The 22,526-nt window shown below is 50.1% G+C and overlaps 1 protein-coding gene across 2 annotated transcripts; it reads left to right on the plus strand.

The window, feature by feature from the left end:
* Nucleotides 1-2,102: 2,102 nt before the first annotated feature.
* On the plus strand, nt 2,103-22,016 carry CYP4F22 (cytochrome P450 family 4 subfamily F member 22). Of its 2 annotated transcripts, XM_027084505.1 has the most exons (13): nt 2,103-2,365; nt 5,562-5,706; nt 10,407-10,460; nt 10,563-10,690; nt 10,898-11,019; nt 13,628-13,895; nt 14,878-14,944; nt 15,056-15,185; nt 16,919-17,052; nt 17,990-18,054; nt 18,719-18,801; nt 19,161-19,257; nt 19,599-22,016. In XM_027084505.1, exons 1-13 carry the CDS (start codon nt 2,144-2,146, stop codon nt 19,677-19,679), a joined length of 1,596 nt encoding a protein of 531 aa, XP_026940306.1. In that variant the 5' UTR covers nt 2,103-2,143; the 3' UTR covers nt 19,680-22,016. The 2 variants fall into 2 exon arrangements, with proteins under 2 accessions (XP_026940306.1, XP_026940305.1); XM_027084504.1 differs by having other exon boundaries at nt 19,161-22,016.
* The last annotated feature ends 510 nt before the right edge of the window (nt 22,017-22,526 follow it).

Genomic DNA, 22,526 nt, shown 5'->3' on the forward strand with positions numbered 1-22,526 from the left:
TTTTGGGGATCTACCCAGAAGTGGGACTGCTAGAACATATGGTAATTCTATGTTTAATTTTTTGAGGAACCACCATACTGTTCTCTGCAGCACGGCTGCACCATCTTACATTCACTCCTGCAATGCATAGGTTTCCAATTTCTCCACATCCTTGCCAACACTTGTTATTTTCTGACTTTCTTTCTTTAATAGTAGCCATCCTAGTGAGTCGTCATGTCATCTGCCTTGTAAGTCAGACCATTCCAATGGGGTCCTCCACATTTGGTAATGACCCATCCACCTGCTTTCCCAGGACACAGCAACCAATAGCAACTTCACCTCTGCCTGGATGATGTGGTTGGACTTTGGCTGGTGGAAGAGCCAGTGGCTTGGAGGCCCTGGGAGGGGGCACCCCTGGCAGGGGTGGGTGGGTGTTGAGGACACAGGTGAGAACCTGCAGTGCAGGGTTTCTTTAGCTCTGTTGTCCAAGGAGGTGGGAGCACAGAGGGAACCCTTGGCTCATAGGACTGAGTGGAAAAGATTGATGAGAGCAGGACCTCAGCATTTTCAGCAGTCTCCTTGGTGTTGTCTGAGATCCATGGGCCCTCAAATTGATTGAGGTTGGCCTTGGTGGGGGTTCAGGGGACCCCTGCCAGCTCCCAGCTCCCGTGAGTTGGAGGCACTGAGCTTGAATTGTCTTGAAAATGGAGAGAATGACGGGACCTGCCTTCAAGGATTGCTTTAAGATTCCATGAAATGAGGCACCACCCTGATGGTGGTGCATGGCAGGTAGTAAGTGCTCTACACCTGGTCACTGTGTTATTAGTATTATTGGTACACACCCACTCTGTTTTGGTTCCTTCAGGAGCTGACACTAGGGCAAGGATTTGAGTGCAAGTAGTTTATGTGGGAAGTGATCACAGAAAAGACGAATAAGGGAGAAGGCAGTGAACCTAAAAGAATTGAAAACAGGGACTCAAACAAATACATATACATGCATGGTCATAGCAGCACATTTCATAGTAGTCAAAAGGTGGAAACAACCCAAATGTCCAATAGATGAATGGATAAACAAAATGTGATAAATTCTTACAATGGACTATTACTCAGCAGTATAAGAAATGAAGCACTGATACATGCTACAAAGTGGATGAACCTTGAAAACATCATTCTGAGTGAAAGAAGCCACAAAAGACATGAAAAGTCGCTGTGTATGACTCCCTTCATATGAAATGTCCAGAATAGGCAAATCCGTAGAGACAGAAAAAAGATTAGTGGTTTCCAGGGGTCGGGGGGAGCGGGGAGTGGACTGCTAAATGGAGACGGGTTCTCCCTTTGGGGTGATGGAAATGTTTTGGAACTAGATAGAAGTGGTGGTTGCAGAGCATTGTGAATGTATTAATGCCACTGAATTGCTCACTTTAAAATGCTTCATTTTATATCATGTGAGTTTTACCTCAATTAAAAAAAGAAGGAAGAGGAGGAGAAGAAGAAGGAGGAGGAAGAGGAGGAGGAGGAGGGGGAGGAGGAGGAGGAGGCGGGGGAGGAGGAGGAGGAGGAGGAGGGGGAGGAGAAGGGGGAGGAGGGGGAGGAGGAGGGGGAGGAGGGGAGGAGGGGGGAGGGGGAGGGGAGGGGGAGGAGGGGGAGGAGAAGAAGAAGACGAAGAAGAAGAAAGAAGGAAGACAGGGGAAAGGAGGCAGCTAACAGAGAAGGTTTCTCTTCAGGCAGCTGAAGTTTAATCCTGCTGGGGAACCCTGGCAGTGCATGCAGAACCCACACCTCAGGGTCATTGCCCTGGAAAGAAGGAGCTGGGTTATTTATCCAGCAACACTCATCAGTCATTGATTGAGAGCTACTTTTGGCAAGAAGGAGGAGGGGGAGTTTGTTTCAATTTTCTAATACTCTGGCCACCTGTGCACGGGCAGAGACGTTGGGAGGGATGCCCTGAGAAGTCAAGGCTGAGGGCATATGGGTAGGGCCAGCTGGCTGGAGGTCACTGCTCTGGGAAGAAGCATCCTTGGTGTCTGGGACTTACATGGACTGAGTGCCTACTATGTGCCAGGCACATCACGCTTGGCTCCACAGGTCATCATGTGTATGGCACACACGTGGCCAGAGGGTGGTTCCCACCTGCACTGACCCCCACCCTGTGTGTCCCCCCAGGATGCTGCCCATCACAGAGCACCTGCTGCACCTCCTGGGACTGGAGAAGACGGCGTTCCGTTTGTATGCCCTGTCCGGGCTCCTTCTCTCCCTGCTCTTCTTCTTCTTCCGTCTGCTGCTGCAGTTCCTGAGGCTCTGCTGGCACTTCTATATCACCTGCTGCCGACTGCGCTGCTTCCCCCAGCCGCCCCGGCGCAGCTGGCTGCTGGGCCACCTGGGCATGGTGTGTGTGGCTGGGCAGGTGGGCTGGGCAGGGCAGGGAAGGTACAGATGTTCACTAAGGATGACGGACCTGCTGGCTTCCCTCATCCCCCCAAGAATCTAGTTGGAGCCATGAACAGACCCATTTTACAGGATCTGAGTGAGACTGAGGTTCAGAGAGGGCAAGCAGGAACCCAGGATCACACAGCTTGGATGAGGCAGAGCTGACTCTAATTCCAGGCTATTGCTGTAGCAACAGGTACCAGTGCTTGTGAAATCCCAGAGTGGGAGGCGGGGCACCCCTGTAGATTTTGTTGCTTCATCTACCCCACAATGTGGTTTCACACACTCTCTCTTTCTCTTTAATGCTGTGGTCCCAGGTGAGGATTCCAACCCTTTTCTTGCATTTCATTTCTTATTTCACATATATATTCCAGGTATTATTTCAGGCACTTTATAAATATTAACTCCTTTGGTCCTCTTGACAACCTTAGAAGGTAGGCCCTGTGATTATCTCCATTTTTCTCCGGAGAATACTACGGCACAGAGAGGTTAAGTAGCTGGCCTTAGGTCACAGAGCTTGTAAGTGGCAGCGTCTGGGTTTAAACCCAGGCTGTCTGGTTCCAGCGTCCCTGATCTTAGCTGTCTACCCTTGCCCCTCTAGCTTCTGGATGAGAAAGGCTGGACTTTTCTAAAAGGGCTTCAGAGGTCAGAAGAAAGAAAGTCAGACTCCTGAGGGTGCTGAGGCTTTGGGGGCCAGAGTCCAGCCCCTATTTCCCTGCTGGACTCAGCTGATCCCCCTTCCAGGCCTAGATGAAACCGAGGGACAGTTGTGGAGACCTTCCTCATGCTGAACTTGGAGAAAGACTTTGGAGAGGCACTTTGGGGCAATGGTCACCAGTGTGGACTTGCCAGTTTCTACCATGTGCCGCCTGTGTGACCCTGACAAGCTATTTCACCTCCCTGTGCCTCAGATGACTCATCTGCAACGTGGAACTATAATCATTCCTAATAATCTCGTGGGATTGTTTCAACGATTCCTGAAGTCGTGTCTGTGGCATGCTGGGCACTGAGCTTGCTACACCGCGGTGAATGTATGTGCTCAGTTCTCGGGTCCTGCGGAGACTGGAAGTAACAAGTGATTCTAGACACATTTTAGATACTGCTTGGAGTGAGTGTCTCAGAAGGAAGCAGGAGACATTTCCACTCAATAGTGCAAGAAACATTCATTTTATTATCCTCCTGCAGCCAGCACTCACCAAGTTTTGGCTGTACCTGAATCTCCTCCCTCTTTCCCATTCTCCAACCGCTGCTCAGGCCTCCTCCTCTCCTGCTGTTCCATAGTCCAGCCTCCTCCCTGGGCTCCTGCCTTTAGTCTTACCCCTCCAGTCCATCCCTCATCCTGGTCCCAGAAGGATTCCTGAATCCAGCCATGTCCCTCCCCTGCTTATACACCCTCCATGGCTCCCCACTGCTGTCCTGAGAAAGTCCCAGCTTCTCAGCTGGAGTTCAAGTCCCTTTAGACTCCAACCCCCACCCTCCTCACCTGTTCTACCATCTCCCTCTAGTCCCATAGAATGACTTTCTGCTCCTGGAACAAGCCTCTGACTTTCCACCTCCATGGCCTTTGCCGAAACTGTGCCCTCTGCCCAGAATATCCTTCTCTGTTAGATGAACTTCTACTCATTTTTCATGCCCCATATCCAATGCCCTTACTCCAGGAAGCCCTCTGGCATGGATGGTGGTCCTGGAAATAGTGGCCAGGCTCTGGTGCCATGGGAGGTTGGCCAGCACCAGTTCTGAAGTCCAGCCTTGACCCCGTGGGCCCATCCTGCCTCCCAGGCCATGAGACCTGGATGACGCCATGATCTCCCTTGGGTGTGGACAGGCTCAGGGCTGAACCTGATCAAGAAGGAGACACAGAAACCAGAGAGGAGTCATTTGTTCATTCATTCATTCATTCTACAATTGCTGGACCCTACCATTGGCCAGGCACTGGGTTAGGCTCCTTTATATCTGAGCTCTCCCAATTCTCATAGCCTATGAAATAGGGATGGACCTGCCCTATATTATGGATTCGATCTTTGGGGCTCAGAGAGGTTAGGTGACTTGCCCAAGATCACACAGCCGCTGAGGGTGGATTTGAGCTCAGATCCATATGACATTGAGCCTGAAGTGCTCTGCCTCATAGAGCATGTTGGTTAAGAGCAGACGTTTTGGAGCTTGGGGGCCTGTGTTCAAATCCTGGCTTTACCACTATGGCAGGTGATGCCAGTGTCTGCGCACATCCTCTCGGCCCATGTCTGGCTTCAGTGGGCTGACTTCTAGTTGCTATCACCCGTGTTCTAGGGCTTTCTCTAGCAGCTGAAGCCCACTCTGCACGGGCGGACTGTGAACTTCAACCTCAGCCGGTGATTATGGGACTAGGGGAGTTGGTATAAAAACACCCCAGCCCCCTCACCTTCAGGTGGGTTGACTCTGAGATGGATGTCCCCCAGAGATCCCCAATGGGACTGAGCCCCAGTTGCCCATGGGAGTAATTCCCTTGACAACTCTTTGCCGGCTGCCTTTCCTCTCTATCTCACGTCTCCTCTCCCCACCCATGTTTCTGGGGATCACCCCCCAAATAAACTGCTTTCCCTAGAACCCTTGTCTCAGGTCCTGCTTCTAGGGGAGCCCAAACCAGGACTTTACTCACCTGTAACTTAAGACAAATCATTTGACCCTTCGGAGTAAAGAAAAATGGGGAAAATAGTAGCAACTACGTCATAGTGTTCTTGTGTGGGTTGAATGCATGAATATCTGAAAACTGCCCACAGCAGCACCCAACTGCAAGCATGTGTACGTGTTAAAGAGAACAATACTAGTAATATTTTATTACGAACGTAGAGGTACTAGATTAAGTGCCAACCGTTATCATTATTGTGTTTACTCTTACTGCTTTTATTTCTTGAACACCCGCCGTGTGTCAGGCCCTGTGCTGGGGCTCTTCCACTTTGCTATTCCGTGAATCCTCTCAACTACCCTCAGAAGGGGAGTTGACTTTTCCCCCAGTTTTCAGATGAGGGAATGGAGGCTCAGTGAGGTGCAGCCACCTGCCCACAATCATACAGCTCTTCCTGGCTTGTTTTGAGGGCCGGGGAGGTGGTGGGAGGGAAGGGCTGGGGGAAGCCAGGGCTGGACACCTTCTCACTACCCTTCTCTACCACCCTCTGCAGTATCTCCCGAATGAGACGGGCCTCCAAGATGAGAAGAAGGTGCTGGACAGCATGCACCATGTGATCCTGGTGTGGATAGGACCTGTCCTGCCACTGTTGGTTCTGGTGCACCCTGACTACATCAAGCCCCTGGTGGGCGCCTCAGGTAGGTGGGCTGGGCCTCTGAGTGATGAGTAAACCCTCAACTCCCAGAGCCTACCTGGGTTTCTAGGCAGGTGGGCTATCCAGAAGAAGGGCCGTTTGAAGGATGAATAGGAGTTTACCAAAGCTACGAGGGCAATACAGATAATGGAAACAGCATGGGAAAAGGCGTGACAATAACATTCCCAGGAACTTTTAGAGAATGTTCACCTCTCAGAGTCAGAGCAGACATGTTCGGATAGGCAGTTGTTTGCCCAAGCTTTTGTTAAATGGTTGTTGCTCAACCATGGCACTCCTATCATTTGGGTTCTGACACTCCCACTGTGGCTATCGCAGCCTTCAGGCTGGCCCTGACTGGCAGAGAGGGAGAGGTAGAAGGATTGCTTCTCCCTTCTGCCATCCACACCTATTTCAAGGTGCAGGATTCCCAAGTGTGCTTGGCAAGCTCTTGCTCAGGCTTCAACATGCAGTTCTAATGGCCTTCTCCTCCAGGAAGCCTTCTTTGATTCCCCCAGACAGACCATAGGTCTCTCCTCTAGACTCTCCCATTCTCACTCCTAACCATTTAGCGCTGAATGTGTCTGTGCCTAGCACTATCTTCCTCATAAGAGGGGCTCTGGGCCCTCAGGGAGGCCTCGCATGTACCTGGGCATCTCCAGAGGCATAAGGGGACATTTGAGAGAGGAAGGATGGGAAATAAAGAGCTCCAGGAATTTTAGGACCTCTGGCCTCAGCTTTGGTCTCTGCAAACACACGTATGGAGACCACCTTCAAGGCTGCCCCCTGAGCTATGAAGGAGGAAGGGACTGCCATCCTTCCCTTTCCCAGCTCTGCCCTCCTCATGCCTCAGTGTCCCTCATTATTGCATTTGTAAGGGAATGACCATCCCCAATGAACAAAGAGGGAAACCTGGACGCTGGGAAGGGTAACTCTTCCAAGGGATGGGCACCAAGTTGTGGAAAGAGTCCTGGGCCAGGACTTGGGTGGGCTGGGTTTGAATCCAGGCTGGAGCCTGTACTTGCTGTGTGACCCAGCAATTCATCTAGCTTCTCAGGGCTTCAGTTTCCGATCTGTAAAATAGGGTGGTTGTGAAGAGTCAGTAATATAGTGTGGGTTGGTGCTGATAAAGGTTTTCTCTCTTCTGCCTTTTTAATATCTTTTTTCTTTCTTTCTTTCCCCCTCCCTCCCCTCTCCACCAGCTCAGAGCATCTGTTTTCTGAGTGTCACCCTGCATGGTTATGAGACTCCAAGCAGACCAGGGAGTAGAGCCCCCATCATAAGCTTGGCAATTTAGTAGATGCTCAGGCCTCTTCTTCTCCTCTCCCCTGCCCTCTCTCAGGACAGGCAGGATATCTAGTGCCTCCTCCACTGGAGGAGCTGGATGGTAGACTCCAGCTTGGAGAGGGTGGGGCTGTGTGAGTCAGGAGGCATCAGGCCTCCCGGCCCCAAGGTGTCCGGGCCCCTCCATGCCTGTCTGCCTGAGATTGGACAGACCTGGTCCTAAGTCGTAAATTCCATCCCCTATTGGGGCCTCCTTGGGACCACATCTCGGGGGTTTGCTCCTCTAGGCTTAAACCCACATAGCTGATGGGCCCTGAGAAAGGCATGGCTCTTCTTAGAACCTCTGTTTCTTCATCTTTGAAGGGGCATTTGGGATATACAGAGAAAGTAGATGAGAATGCTTTATAGAAGACAAGGCAGGATATACAGGCATTTAATTGTAGCTTGTTTTCATATATTCATTTTAAAAATTGAGCGGAAATCACATACCATATAATTACTTATTTTAAAGTGTAAGGTGTTTAGTGTGTTCACAGTGTTGTGCAACTGTCACCTCTCCCTAGTTTCAAAACCTTTTCATCGCCCCATAAAACACTTTGTAGCCATTAAGTTATCACTTACCATTCCCCCTTCTCTTCATCCAGTGGTAAATACTTTCTGTCCCCATGGATTTTCCTTTTCTGGGTATAGCATAGGAAAGGAATGATACAAAATGTGGTCCTTTGCAGCTGACTTTCACTCAGAATAGTTTTTGAGGTTCATCCTCATTGTAGCAATGATCAGGACCTCATTCTTTTTTAAGGCTGAGCAATATTTCATTGTATGGATGTACGGATATACCACATTTGCTTATCCATTCATCTGCTGACATACATTTGGGTTGTTTCTACCTTTTGGCTGTGATGAATAATGGTGCTATGAACATGTGTGTACAAGTTTTGGACATATATTTTCATTTCTCTTGGGTAGGTACCTAGTTGTAGAATTGTGGGGTCACATGGGAACTCTATGTCTAACTTTTCAAGGAACCACCAAACTGTTTTCCATGGTGTCTGTGCACTCATTTTTCCCTAGTAGGGTCCTGCTGTGAGCTGGGGACCCAGCTATTCATCTCACAAGTTCTTGACACAACTGAGCAATAATTATAGTCACAGTAGTAAAAATAGCCAACAGTTGGTTAGTTATTCATTTATGTGCATGAATATTTAATGAGCACTTACTGTGTGCCAGGAGCACATTAGTTCATTGAGTTTTTGTAGGGTTGCCATGAGGTAGGCAAGATTGTTCGATTTTCTTGCCCAAGTTTACACAACCAGTTAAGGCTGGGATTTGAACCCAGACCTGGCCAGCCCAGAGGTCAAGCTCTCAATCACAGTAATATGAAGCTTCCTGCTGGGCACTTGTGGGGGCTTTTCTTATATGATCTTCTTCAGGGTGGATGTTACCATCTCCTTGTTACTGGAGGGGAAAGTGATGGGATAGGCAGCCTGGACACAGGCTCTCCTGGCATTGAGTGCTGAGGGTTGGATTAGAGGGACCTGAGGATGACAGAGCAAGGGTTTCGCTGAAGAGAAGGTTTGGAGAAGGTTTCCTGGAGGAGGCATCAGTGAAACTGGGCTTTGAAGGATGCATGGGAGTTTGCCTGATGAGAGGTCCCAGGTAGAGGGTCCTAAGTGCAAAAGTGCAGATGTGTGAAAATACCAGGGGAATTCAGGTGACTTGGGGTGTCTGGAGTGAAGATGACATGTGGGGAGAAGTAGGAAATGAGACAGGAGCTGGACTCAGAGCACCTATGTACAAAGTGAAGGAGCTTGTGTTTTATCTTGGGGGTGTTAGGGAGCCATGGGAGGTGTTTGAGCAGGATAGCCATTGGACAAGTTTGTGTGTCAGAAAGACCCCTGAAGGGCCTAGCGTGGAGTCCAGAGCCCAGAGAGGAGAGGCGTGACTAGACTCCCACCTCCTCCTCCAAAGTTGCCTCTTCCTGGAAGTCTGCCTTGACTTCTAGTAGCCCTTTCTCTGTGCCTCCCTCTGCTCCTGGCACACATTCTACCTTCTTACTAATTACATGGCATGTCTCTGCTTCCCTTTCCCACTACACCCAGAGCTCCTCCAGGCAGGGTGTGGAGCTGAGCCATCTCTGGGGCCCCAGCATGGGTTGGGCACAGAAAGGTGGCAGCAGAGGTATGTAGAATGGGAGAACGAGTGGACAGATGATTGTGCATACAATTGGCCAATGCCTGGGGAGTGTAGGTGGCTGAATCATATCTCAGGTAAAAGTGACATTACTTGAGTTTCAGGTACTTCCTTCCTGGGCCCTGCCCATTCTGTCCCAGATCTATTCAGCACATAGAAAGGGAATGCATTCACTCATCTATCCACCCACCCACCCACCCATCATCCATCCATGTATCCATTCATCCATCCATCCATCCAACCATCCAACCATCCATCCAACTACCCATTGATAGTTCTCATTCATTCATCCTTTGATTGGTTAATTCATTCATACAATAAAAATTTATTTAGCACCAATATGTTAGTGATCAACAAGGTCCCTCCCTTCAAAGGGCTTGTAACTGGATGGATACAATCCAGAGTGATTGGTGGGAGAGGGAATGGCATCCAAGCAGAGACTGGAAGAATGAGGAAAGAGTGTTGGAGGCAGAGAGGACGCCTGGTGGAAAGACTCAGAACAGAGAGGGAACACAGCTTTTCAAGGACCTGAGAAAAGTTCTATGATGTTAGCAAGTTGGGTGTGTGTGGGAAGGGGTGGCTGTGGTGGAGGAGAGAGGTGTTCTGAGAATGGTCTGGACTGGGATACGTCATTCAAGGCTTTGTAAATGGGCTGAGCAGCTGTGCTTGAGGCTGATGGGGGTGTGGGCAGAAAAGGACATGGTCAGATCTAGAGTCAAGTAAGATCCCCCTGGGTCTAAGGTACAGGACAGACTGGAAAGGGCGAGGCTGGAGGCTGGGAGCACAGGAGGTGTAATTCAGATGGCCTGAGTTGGCAGAAAAGAGGGGGTGGATTAGGAGAAGAATCAGGTGAAGAAAGCCATACTGGAGAGAAAGCACAGCCTGGGCAAAGGTTTGGAAGTGAGAGACAACGTGTGGGGTTATTTGGTGTATGCTGAAGGATGAGATGGGAGAGGCATACAGCAGCAAGGTAGGGCAGGGCCCTCAGTGCTAGCCTGAGCTTGACCTTTTTTCCAAAGGTTTTAGGGAGCCATGGGAGGTGTTTGAGCAGGGAAGGCTCATGTTCAGATCAACATGTTATAAGGCTCTCTTTGGGGCAGGTGTGGAGGATTGGACTGGAGGAGTGACGTGGGAGGTGAGAGCCCAAGGTGGAGGCCCAAGGAGGTCATAAGCAGAGGTCAAGGGTCAGAACTCTGTTTTGAGACATCATCACCTCTTCTCTCTCCACAGCTGCCGTTGCCCCCAAGGATGACCTTTTCTATGGCTTTCTGAAACCTTGGCTGGGTGAGCTTGACACTGGGTAGCCTGGAGCTGGGGCTTCAGGAAAGAGGGGGCAGGGTGTGGGGTTTGTTGGTGAGGTCCTTAACCTTGGTCTTCTGGGTCCAGGAGATGGGCTGTTGCTCAGCAAAGGGGACAAGTGGAGTCGGCACCGCCGCCTGCTGACACCTGCCTTCCACTTTGACATACTGAAGCCCTACATGAAGATCTTCAACCAGTGCGCCGATATCATGCATGTGAGTCCCAAGGTTTCTTGGGAAGAGGGTATCCTGGAAGTGAGGCTGGTCCAGGCTCCAGCTCACGGGCAAACCACGTGATGCCAGGAAGCCTCACTTCCTTTATCTATAAAGTAGTCTTGTAGTGAACTTGCCGCTGGGTCATTGTCAGCCCGGCTGAAGGTCTGTGGTCTCCGTACCCATTTGCCACGTGTCTTTCTCTTCCAGGCTAAATGGCAGCGCTTGGCAGAGGGCTCAGAAGTCTCCCTTGACATGTTTGAGCATGTCAGCCTCATGACCCTGGACACTCTTCAGAAATGTGTCTTCAGCTACAGCAGCAACTGCCAGGAGTGAGTGTGGCCTCCCTGGGGAACATAGAGTCAGTTGCTCCAGGGGCGAGGTGATGAGAGGAAAAAGGAAACTCTTAGCTGTTAGGCACTCCTGCGCGGCTGGTGCTCTGTCACTGACAGGCTATGTGGTTCTGGGAAACTGACATCACCTCTCTGAGCCTGTTTCCTCATTCCCCAAATGCACATCTCCATCCCATCCCCACAGTCATCGCCTGAGAATTATAGGGGATAATGTGAGTCAATAGCTTGGCATACAGTAGGTGCTCGGTAGACGCTAGTTTCACTCATTCCTCCACAGAAGGTACGTGGTCTTTGGAAAGACCCTCCCCACACTCTCTGAGCCTCAGTTTCTTTGTGAAATAGGGATGACAATCCCTGACCTTCTGAGAGACGTTTAAAGCATAAAATGATATAGCACTGCCCTGGCACATGATGGATGTCGAGTGAATATTTGTTGAATGAATGAAATAACCATAGCTCTGGTTCATTCATTCATTCATCAAATATTTGTTGTGTACCTACTACGTGCCTGGCACTATGCTAGCCACTGGGGATATGGTGGTAAGCACTAAGCCCAATTCCTTGGAGCTTACAGTCTAAGTGGGGATATAAGGAATAAGGGACATAATGCCTGTCAAGTTTGTAGCACATAGTAGGTCCTCAATAACAAGCTGCTGACTTTGTTACTCAGGGCCTTCTAGTGGTATTGTTTCCGTTGGGTAAGGTGGAGATGGCCTTAGTAATTAATTCGTTAATTGATCCAAGAAATATTTATTGAGTGCCTACTGTGTGCCAGCTCTAGAGTAGAATACAGTGGTCAACAAAACAGATGAGGTCTTGCTCACCTGGAACTTACATTTTAGTGGGAAGACAGGCAGTAACCATGAACAAGTAAACAAGAAAATGCCAGTTGGTGATTAGTGCATGAAAACAACAAGCATGCTTCAGAACTAAGGACAGCTCTTTGCAATCCTGCCCCCTGCAATTTAGTTTTTCTTTCTTTTTTTTTTTAATAAGAACTTTACTGAGATGTAATTGACATACCATACAATTCACCCATTTAAAGTATACAACCAATGGTTTCTAGTATATTCACAGAGTTGTGCAACCATCACCATAATCAATTTTAGAATATTTTCACCCAAAAGAAACCCTGTACATTTTAGCACTCATCTCCCACTTCCCACTTCCCTTCCAGATCTAGGCAATAACTAATCTTCCTTCTGTCTCTATAGATTTGTCTTTTATGGAAATTTCATATAGATGGAATTACACAGACTTCTGTTTCTGGTTTCTTTCAGTCAACATATTGTTTTCAGATTCAACCATGCTGTAGTTGAATTATCAATAATTCGTTTTAAAAATTGCTGAATAATATTCCATTTACCACGTAATACCACGTTTTGCTTATCCAGTCACCTGTTTATAGACATTAAGGTTGTTTCCATTTTTTGGCTATTATGAGCAATGCTGCTATAAACATTTGTGTACAAGGTTTTGTGTGAACGTTTTAAATTCTCTTGAGTATATACCTAAGAGTAAAATTACTGGGTTATACGATAATTCTATGTTTAACCTCTTTTGGAACTGCCAGACTTTTTCCATAAGCTGGTTGCACCATTTTACATTCCTTCCAGCAGTATGTGAGGGCTCCAGTTTCTCCACACCCTCATCAACACTTGCTATTATCTGTCTTTTTGATTATAGCCATCCAGTTGGGGTAAAGCGGTATCTCACTGTAGTTTTTTTTTGCATTTCCCTAATGGCCAATGCTTTTAAGCATCTTTTCATATGCTTGTTGCCCAGTTGTATGTCTTCTTTGGAGAAATATCTATTATATTCTTTCCCCATTTTAAAATCGGGTTATTTGTCTTTTTTATTGTTGAGTTTTAAGAGTGCTTTATATATTTTAGATGCAAGCTTCTCATCAGGTATATGATTGGCCAATATTTTCTCCCGCTCTGTGGATTGTAGCCATTTAATTTTAGTGATGCTACCTCTATTTAGAAGTCCTCATCCCTCTTTGGGCCTGTTTTAAAAATGTACCTAGAAACAGATCAAGAAAAATTGCCATGGAAAAGACAGTGTGTTACTTACTGCTCCCAAGATGAGGGGGCATGCCACACCACACAGAGCCACATGGGGAAGCCCCAGAAGAAAGCATGGCCAAAACATTTTTGGAGGTGTTCTACGGGAAGCATTGAGAAAGGCAGGGTATGTAGGCTTAAGATTGGCTAGTTTGAATAATTTCAGCAGGCTCTGGGGCACAGGGGTGCCCCCAAGTTATCCAGTGCCTGGCCCTGGGGTGATTAAGGCAGGGGGATAGTGGCTCCACCCAATAATGTTTGGAGTATGGACTCTGGATTGGCTGGTTTGCAAAAGAAAGGCATGCTCCTGGGTGAGTCATTTGCAATCTCTAAGAAATGGCTAGTCCTGGGAGGGGTGGTATCTCTCCAGTCAGTGAGGCCCCAGATGGCAGAGCATCAAGTATACAAAGAAATAAGGAAATAAAGTGAATTCAGGGCCTCTCTTTGTAACCTGCCCTTTGGGAGAGGAAGCTTGTCTTAGGGTACGGGGCTTTGCTCATGGCCTTTCTTCTCCCTGGCAGGAAGATGACTGATTACATCTCGGCCATCATTGAGCTGAGCGCACTGGTGGTCCGGCGTCAGTATCGCCTGCACCACCACATTGACTTCATCTATTACCGTACAGCAGACGGACGGCGTTTCCGGCAGGCCTGTGACACCGTGCATCACTTCACCACGGAGGTCATCCAGGAGCGGCGGCGGGCGCTACACCAGCTGGGGGCTGAGGCCTGGCTTAAGGCCAAGCAGGGCAAGACCTTGGACTTCATAGATGTGCTGCTCCTGGCCAGGGTGAGGCTGGACCCTGGAGGGTGGAGCTCTGCCCAGGACAGCCTCCTCATGAGTTGCAGCAATTGTGCAAAATGATACACATCCAAACTTACATGGATTTAGAATGCAGGCAGATGCAAAACACGTAAGACTGTATTCGTTCGTTAGCATTGCCGTAAAAAAGCGCCACACACTGGGTGGCTTAAATGACAGAAATAAATTTTCTCAGTGTTGGTTTCTTCTGAGGCCTCTCTCCTTGGCTTGTAGCTGGCTGTCTTCACCTGTGTTTTCACATTGTCTTCCCTCTGTGCATGTCTGTGTCTTCATCTCCTCTTCTTATAAGGACACCAGTCATACTGGATTAGAGCCCACCCTAATGACCTCATTGTAACTTAATCACCTCTGCAAAAGGCTTATCTCCAAATTAGGTCACATTCTGAGGTACTGGGGGTTAGGATTTCAACTTAAGGGTTCTGGGGTGGGGCTGGGGAGGGACAGAATTCAGTTCACAATACAAAGATGCAATACAAGACCTTGAAGAAATGTGACACTGGCAGAGATAGGTGGTCACCTATTTGTGGTGCTTCTGTGGAGTTTCTGAGCAGCACCTGGGTTCTGGATTCAGACAGTCCTGGATTCCGGTTCGATAATAGCTCTGCTGCTTCATGGATGTTTGACCTTAGTCATCTAAGTCTTCCCTCTGAGCCTCAGTTTCCTCATTTACAGCATGATGATCGTAAGACCTGATCACAAGATGGTTGTCAGGCATCTGGCAGGATGCTTGGCGCTAGGAGCTGCTGAAGAAATACAAAGTCCCTTCTTCCTCTTATCTTTGGCTCTCTTTCCATCTTTCTTAGACAAGTTGCATACATCTATCTGCCTGGAATCCTTTCCCCTGCAGCTTGGCTTAAGATAAAGAAGGGGGTGTCTTGACTTTGGAAGAACTCCTAGGATGTGGCGGGTGGGATGAAGTGAGCTGAGCAGAGTCTGCTGCCCATTCCAGGATGAAGATGGGAAGGAACTGTCAGATGAGGACATCCGAGCTGAGGCAGACACCTTCATGTTTGAAGGTGAGGACATGGGGTGTGGCTGGGGAAGGATGGGAAGGGGCCCCATTGTCTGAATACAGCATCTCCTCTATCTTTGGGCAGCATCCATTTAAGCTCCTTACCTGCCTGCAGGTCATGACACGACATCCAGCGGGCTCTCGTGGGTGCTGTTCAACTTGGCCAAGTACCCAGAGTACCAGGAGAAGTGCCGGGAAGAGATCCAGGAAGTCATGAAAGGTCGGGAGCTGGAGGAACTGGAGTGGTTAGTCTGGGGTCATGGGGGTAGTGGGGGCAGGTTGAGTTCAAAGCCTTGAGTATAAATCTCTCTGCTCTACCACTTACTGACTGTCTAACCTCAGACAAGTCACTTAAGCTTCTTGAATTTCAACTTCTTCAACTGTAAATTGGGGATGACAAGTCACGCGTATGCCTACCTCATAATGCAGGAGTTAAGAGTGTCTTAGTCAGCAATGGTTGCAATAATGCTGCCTAACAAACAGCCCCCTAAGTTCAGTGGTTTGCAGCAAGCATTTATTTATTGCTCTTGTCTGCACATATTTCTTGCTCTTGTCTGCATATTACTCTTGTTACTCGGGGCTGCACTGAGTTGAGTGGAGATGCTTCCAAGCTTAGGTTTGGGTTCAGGTTTTTTCCACGTCTCCTCATTTTTCATGGACCAGCAGCCACACTGGGCATGTTATCCTCAAGACAGACTCCAGAAGCACAAAGAACCACACAACTTAAAACCTCTGCTTGCATTGTAACATTCCATTAGCTAAAGCAAGTCATCTAGGGCTTCCCTGGTGGCGCAGTGGTTGAGAGTCCGCCTGCCGATGCAGGGGACACGGGTTCGTGCCCCGGTCCGGGAGGATCCCACATGCCGCGGAGCGGCTGGGCCCGTGAGCCATGGCCGCTGAGCCTTTACGTCCGGAGCCTGTGCTCCGCAACGGGAGAGGCCACAACAGTGAGAGGCCCGCATACCGCAAAAAAAAAAAAGCAAGTCATCTGGCCAATCCCACCATGAATGGGGTGGGACATATGCTCCAGCCATCCGAGCAGAAGATACTCAGAATCACATGGCAAAGGGCATAGTGTAAAATTCCAATGTGGGGGGAAGTGTAAGAATCAGGAATAATAATCCGATTTACTTCAGATGTGTGCTGTGTGGAGCTGATTCTGGGTGATGCAAAGAAAACACAGCATTGAACAGTGAGAAAGTTCCTTTTGGTTCATTGTCAGCCATTTGGATTATGACCTCAGGGAGACACTTTCAGTTGGTACCATTGTGTCTTTAACACCTTGCTAATCTTTGCTAATCTGCCTTTTTAACAAAGGGAGAAGGTACCTCAGGTTCTGAGAATTGGGCAGGAGGTGGTATCTAGCCAGAATTTAACACCTGTCTTGTTTTCCCAGTGGTGTTTATATTTATGGATACCTTTATGCCAGGCATGCCATTTGCCCTTTATGGTAGCAACAGAGAGTTTCTATGAAAGATAACCTGTTAGTGTAAAGAAAACAATCTAGATCATTAACCAAGGGTTATAATTAATCCAGTTTTTTTTTGCCCTGAATTCCAAAGGAAAAAAAAACTAATGTACTGTAAGAAGAGGATGTATGGGTTTATAAATACTGAAATTGATCTATACAGGCTGGTAAATCGCTGCTACCCCAGGTCCCCCTGGCTGTCCTGGCACCTCCCCAGGGATGCCCCCTGACCTCCACATAATTCGTCAGTTAAAGGGTTAATGCTGGGCTCACAGACGTCCGGCTAGTGCTGCTGTGATTGGTCAGGGGTCAGATATTTTACTTGCTGAGGGTTAGAGGTGTGTGCAGGGCACAACTGCAAATGCCTGAAGTTGGGGCAAGTCTGAGATCCTGGACTGGTTTCCTGCAGCTGCTCCTAATTGCCTGTGCACATGTGTGTGTATATGTGTCTGGGGAAGGGAGTGGCACCATGGCCTGGACCCTAGTTACCCACTGTTCCACATTCCCCAGGGATGACCTAACCCAACTATCCTTCACCACCCTGTGCATCAAGGAGAGCCTCCGCCAGTTCCCACCTGTGACCCTGATCTCCCGCCGCTGCACGGAGGACATTAAGCTCCCAGATGGGCGCATCATCCCCAAAGGTGCCCTCTATGTGCTCTCTGCTGCCTGCCTGCTCTGTTGCCTATGGGGTCCTGGCCATGCCTGCCCCAGGTGCACCGTCCCTGTAGGCAGTTTATAGCCTGTTGCTTCTGGGGTGATGGGGGAGACTCAGTTGTGTGTGCTGGGGAGATAGAGGTTGGTGAGTCCAAGCAGAAAGGAAGGAGTGGGTGTGGCAGGGTGGGTCCTGTGAGGGTGCAGGTAGGGAAGGGTTGATTTCATTCCGTTGCCAGATACTCCCTGGAGACCAGGTCCTGTCCTGGGTGGTGCTGGGCATCTAGAGAAGCCTCATCCCCAGGCCCAAGCTTTGAGTACCACCCAGACTGGGGAAGATACATCAGGGCACAGACATTCCCAGACACATGGGGTGAGGAATGGGCTAAGGGGAGGGACAGAGGCTGGAGCAGCCCCAAATAAGGAGCGATGGCTGTATCTGGGGGTGGAATGCAGGGAGATAGGTGTATCTGGGAGGGAATGCAGGGAGGGCTGCCTGGAAGAGGTAACGTGAGAGGTGAGGCTTGCGGGTTGGAAATGAGAGCATGTTTATGGAGCAGAGCCTCAGGGTGCAGACAGTGAAAGGCCTTGAATGCCAGGTTGAGGCACTTGAACTTGATCCTCAGGGCAGTAGGGAGCCATGGGAGGTATTTGAGCTGAGGAGGAGCAATGTCAGATATATGAGTGAGAAAGATCCCTGTGTGGCCAGGATGGCAGCTAGAAAGATGGTGATGGGAACCTCTTATGGAGAAGCAGGGGGAGTGGATGGGGCAGCAGAATGTTTAAGGAAAGGATGGGAAGGAAAGGGTGGCAGATGGCTTGTGTGAATAGCATGGCTCCAGGGAGAGCCAGGGAGGCGTAGGTCTCCAGAGGAGGTCCTGGTTTCCCTCGGTTCCACTGACCCAATGACCCCACCCCTCCCCACAGGAATCATCTGCCTAGTCAGCATCTATGGGACCCACCATAACCCTACAGTGTGGCCTGACTCCAAGGTGAGCTCCTGCCCCAACCCTCTCTTCTCTCAGCTTCTTTCTTCTCAGAAGGGGCAGTCCTTGGTCAGCAAGGCCTCCCCTCCCCTCCCCTCCTCCCCAGGGAGCCAGATGGCAGGGCTGGGTGTAGGGCTTGAGTCCTCCTCCCATTTATTCACCCATTCACTCTTAATTCATTACATCAGCAAATCTTTATGGAGCATCTCCCGTGTGTCAGACCCAGTGCTGGGCACTGAGGCCAGAGGAAGATACTGTCTTTGCTCTCACGGAGCTCACAGTGAAGTGCAGAGGAATAAAATAAGCTGATAAACAAGATCATTTTGGATATTGATAAATGCGCAAAGGAAACAAAACTGGAGTGGGTCGGGGGGTGGGGGAGAGAACTTTAGCTCACACGGTGCGGAAAGGCCTTACCAAAGAAGAGATGTTTGAGCTGAAACTGAAAACATTCACACTGAAAAGTGAGGAGCAGGGAAAAGTGTGTTCCACATGAAGGAAACAGCAAGTGCAAAGGCCCTGTGGTGGGAATGGGAAGGAGACAGGTGGGGCTGGCTTGTAATGAGGTTCTCTCTGTCCTGCTGGTCTGGTCCCCAGAGGCTGAGGGCGGGAACCAGGTTGGGATGGCTGAACCAGCCCTCAGGCTCACCCCCAGTCTGCTCTTGCCTAGGTGTACAACCCCTATCGCTTTGACCCGGACAACCCACAGCAGCGCTCCCCGCTGGCTTACATGCCCTTCTCTGCAGGACCCAGGTAACTTATATTTTCCCCAGTCCAGGTGAAGCGTAGGAGGAACATCGAGGTCAGTGGAAGATCAGGGATGCACCCATCAGGAGCAGAAACCACGTCCACTCGGGTGTCCCCGCCAATCCGGTACCCTTTTTGTGCCCTCAATACACCAGAAAGCCCCCAAATCAGACTCTGCTATATCATCCATGGGTACCAACTATCTACTGTATGCCAGGCCCTGAGTTCTGGGCTCACATGCTCCTAATGGCTCTATGATGCCTTTGTCTGGAAGTTGAGGTTCAGAGGGGGAGGTCATTTACCACATCCCAGGGACCCCGCACACACAGAGGCTGGGCCTGAGCTCCCTGTTCCCTGTCCTTCAGGAACTGCATCGGACAGAGCTTCGCCATGGCTGAGATGCGCGTGGCCGTGGCGCTGACGCTGCTGCGCTTCCGCCTGAGCGTGGACCGAACGCGCAAGGTGCGGCGGAAGCCCGAGCTCATTCTGCGCACAGAGGATGGCATTTGGCTCAAGGTGGAGCCGCTGCCTCCGCGGGCCTGCGGGTCGGCGCGCCCCTGAGGATCCCCCGGGGGCCCAAGCCCCGCCCAGAGAGGCCCAGGTTCCGCCCCCGAGGGCCCAGGCCCCGCCCTCAAGATCCTGAGGGCATAGACCACGCCCGTCGAAGTCCAGGCTCATTAAGCAGCCTGGTGGCGCAGGTCACACCCACTTAAGGCAAGGCTCCGCCCCTGGAGGGTCTGATCCCGCCCCCTGAGGTCCAGGTCCCGACCGCTGAATGCCAGTTTCTGCCCTCTTGTTTCAAGGACCAGGATTGGCCACTCCCCTCGGGTTTAGGCCCCGCCCCAGCATCCTTCGGATTCAGGCCTTCAGGCTCCGCCCATTGAGCCTTCCAAGGACCTAAGACCTGACACCTAAGGCCTCCGGGATACAAGCCCAGTCTACTTCAGATCCCGGCTGGCTTTTAAACTGAGGATTTGAGAACTGGAGCCTGAGATCAGAACCTTGAACCGAACATCACCTTCTTGAGGCCCCCAGCTCATGTGGATAACTCCTCAGGAATTGGGTTGCATCCCAGGGCCCACGCTGTTTGTTGTTGATTTGTAAACCCAGACTCTCCCTTTCAAGCTCCTTCCTTCCTCCCTTGCTCAAAGGCCCTTTGCTGAGTGTCCTGATTTTTGCAGAATAAAAGCAAGGGATGCAGACATCCCCCATCATCCATCCCCTAGCCAGGTCAGATCCTTACACCTGGATTCCAGCAAGGAAATGAGGGGTCCTGGACAGTTGGGAAGCTGTGGGCTAGGAGGCTGGGAAGCCATTTGTCTTCGGACATAAACTCAGACTTTTGGGGACAGTTTGTGCATTCATTTATTTCAACATACTGCATAGTAAGTGTCTGCTGGCACTGGGCCAGGAGCACAACACCAGGCAAATTTCTGCCCTCAGGAGGTTGGGCGGGGGCATATGTTGGACAAATAATTCCATGGGTAAAATTATTTGCGACCTGTGACAAGAGAGGCCTTGGTGCTGCACAAGCGTAATGGGGGTGGAGGGTGGCTCAAGGAAAACTACTCTGATGCTGAAGTTGGAGTAAAAGTTGAGTGGTGACAAGAGAGAAAAGAGCATTCCAGGCAGCAGGAACAGCATCTGCAAATGTCCTGAGGTGGGAGAGAGTGTGGTATGCTTGTGGAACTCACAAGGGGCCAGGGTGGCTGGATCTGGGGAGTGGGGGCAGAGTGGAGGAATGGTGCGCAGGGCCCAACAGCACAAGAACTGTGGGCCGCATCACAGTTCAGGCTTTATGCAGAGGGTAATAGGGAGCTATAGAGTGTGTGTGAGCAGGGGCAGGGGAGGTTATGGTCAGATCTGGGCTGTCAGGGAGGTGGCTGGGAAAGGGTGTACAGGGGGCTGGAAACTCAGGGAAGAGAGAGGCTGAGTTTGTGGGGAGAGGAGGAGTGACTATCTAGCTGTGAGGGCTGAGGGGAGGGAGGAGGTAAGGGTGATTGCCAAGTCTTTGACTGGAGGAGTAGTGCCTGATATGGTGCTATAGAAGGTGGGCCAATGACAATAATCATATAATAATCATATTAATTCATCAACTATTTTTTGAGCATCTGCTGTGAGCCAGGCAGTGTTTGAATCCTTGCGTCCTTGACATTCTAGAGGGGGAAACAGATGACAAGTGATAAATAAGCAAATAAATAAGTTCACACAGCCTTGGAGGTCATTGAAAGGATTTTGAGTTTTATTGTGACAGAAGTGGGGAGCCATGGAGGGTTCTGAGCAAAGGAGGGACAAGATTTGTCTTACAGTCTTGGGTTGCTACATTGAATAGAGACTGTGGCAAGGATGGGATGAGGGAGATCAGATTGGTGGGGGGGTGATGTGAGATGATGGTGCCTCTACCCAAGCTGGGAGCTGTAGAGGTGCAAAGGGGTGGTTGGATTATGATGAGAAATGGTTGTTTCATGAAGGTAGTGCTGGCAGGTCTGCAGATGGTTGGAATGTGGGGTTTGGGAGGATGGGAGGACCCCATGTTTGGGTCTGAGCACCTGGAAAGATGGAAACACTATCAGTTGAGATGGAGAACCCCAAATGGAGTAAGTGGTGTTTTTTTTTTTTTGGTGGGTGGGGGGAGTGAGGTGGGGGTGAGATCAGCCTGTTAGTTTGAGCCAGGAGGAGCTGGAGATGTCAGGCTGCCGGGTGGATAGATGGGTCCTGAACTTGGGAGAGAGTTCAGGGCTGGTGATGTACATCTGGGGAGGCTCAGTGTTTACATGTTGTTTTAAAAGCCTCAGGACTGGGTGAGATCATCTGGGGTGTGTGTGTGTGTGTGTGTGTGTGTGTGTGTGTGTGTGTGTGTGTATACAGAGGAGGGGTTTAAGGACCAAGCCCCAGGGGTCTCCAGAGTTAATAATGAGATATGAATCGATTGAATGCTTCCTGTGTGCCCTTCCCAGATATTCTCATTTAATTCTCAAGGGAACTCTTATCATGAAATGGGTACTGTCACTATCTCATTTAACAGAGGGGGAAACTGAGTTCCCCACAGTGAAATGACTCACCTAAGGTCCTACAGCGATATCCTTGGGACCTCAGAGGGGGCCCTGAGTTCTTTCCTACCCCATCTCTCGGGCTCCTCGTCCTGGCTGGGTCCCTAGCCCCTCTTTGCCCAGAAGAGGGTGTCCGCAGGGATGGGGTAGGGGTGGGGGAGCGTGGAGGAGATAAGGCAAACCTAAGATGCCCATCCTGGGGCGCCCCCAGGTGGCGCGTGGTGGGATCGTCGGCCGGAATCCCCTGTCCGAAGCTGCTCGCGGACTGAGTGGGAAACGTGCGATCCCTGGCCTTACAGGAGTCACCCGGCTCTTGCCGATGCTGCCTCTTCCACATCTTCGTCCGGACTCAGGGTCTCCAAGCGCGCATCATTCCCTAAACATTGTACCGGCCTCTCCCCACCCCACATTCCCTTGCAACTCCATCAGACACCAGCAAAAATAACTTTGCCTTGGGAGGCGACACACGTGGGTTCAAACCCCGGCTCTGCACCTTATTAGCCGTGGGCTCGGCACGTGACTGCTCCTCTCTGCACCTCCGTTCTCCCCTGTCATGTGGATTTTACAGGATCATCATGCTTGTAATGTAGATCGACTTTCCGCTAAAGGCTGTGATGGTGAATGGAAGAGACAGGGAGGAAGGGAGGAGGGCCCGGGAACTACAGGCTCTAAGGCATCTGG

This window comes from Aethalodelphis obliquidens, unplaced genomic scaffold, assembly GCF_003676395.1.
Source record: "Aethalodelphis obliquidens isolate GAN/ISIS:26980383/991018 unplaced genomic scaffold, ASM367639v1 scaffold53, whole genome shotgun sequence".
Classification (NCBI taxonomy): domain Eukaryota; kingdom Metazoa; phylum Chordata; class Mammalia; order Artiodactyla; family Delphinidae; genus Aethalodelphis; species Aethalodelphis obliquidens.

Bases quoted from the DNA above. Each gene is read 5' to 3' on its own strand.
- CYP4F22 (XM_027084504.1), top strand. From the start codon at position 2,144: ATGCTGCCCATCACAGAGCACCTGCTGCACCTCCTGGGACTGGAGAAG. The intron at 15,186-16,918 runs GTTAGTCTGGGG...CACATTCCCCAG, and splicing joins GAGCTGGAGGAACTGGAGTG to GGATGACCTAACCCAACTAT. The intron at 18,055-18,718 runs GTGAGCTCCTGC...GCTCTTGCCTAG, and splicing joins CAGTGTGGCCTGACTCCAAG to GTGTACAACCCCTATCGCTT.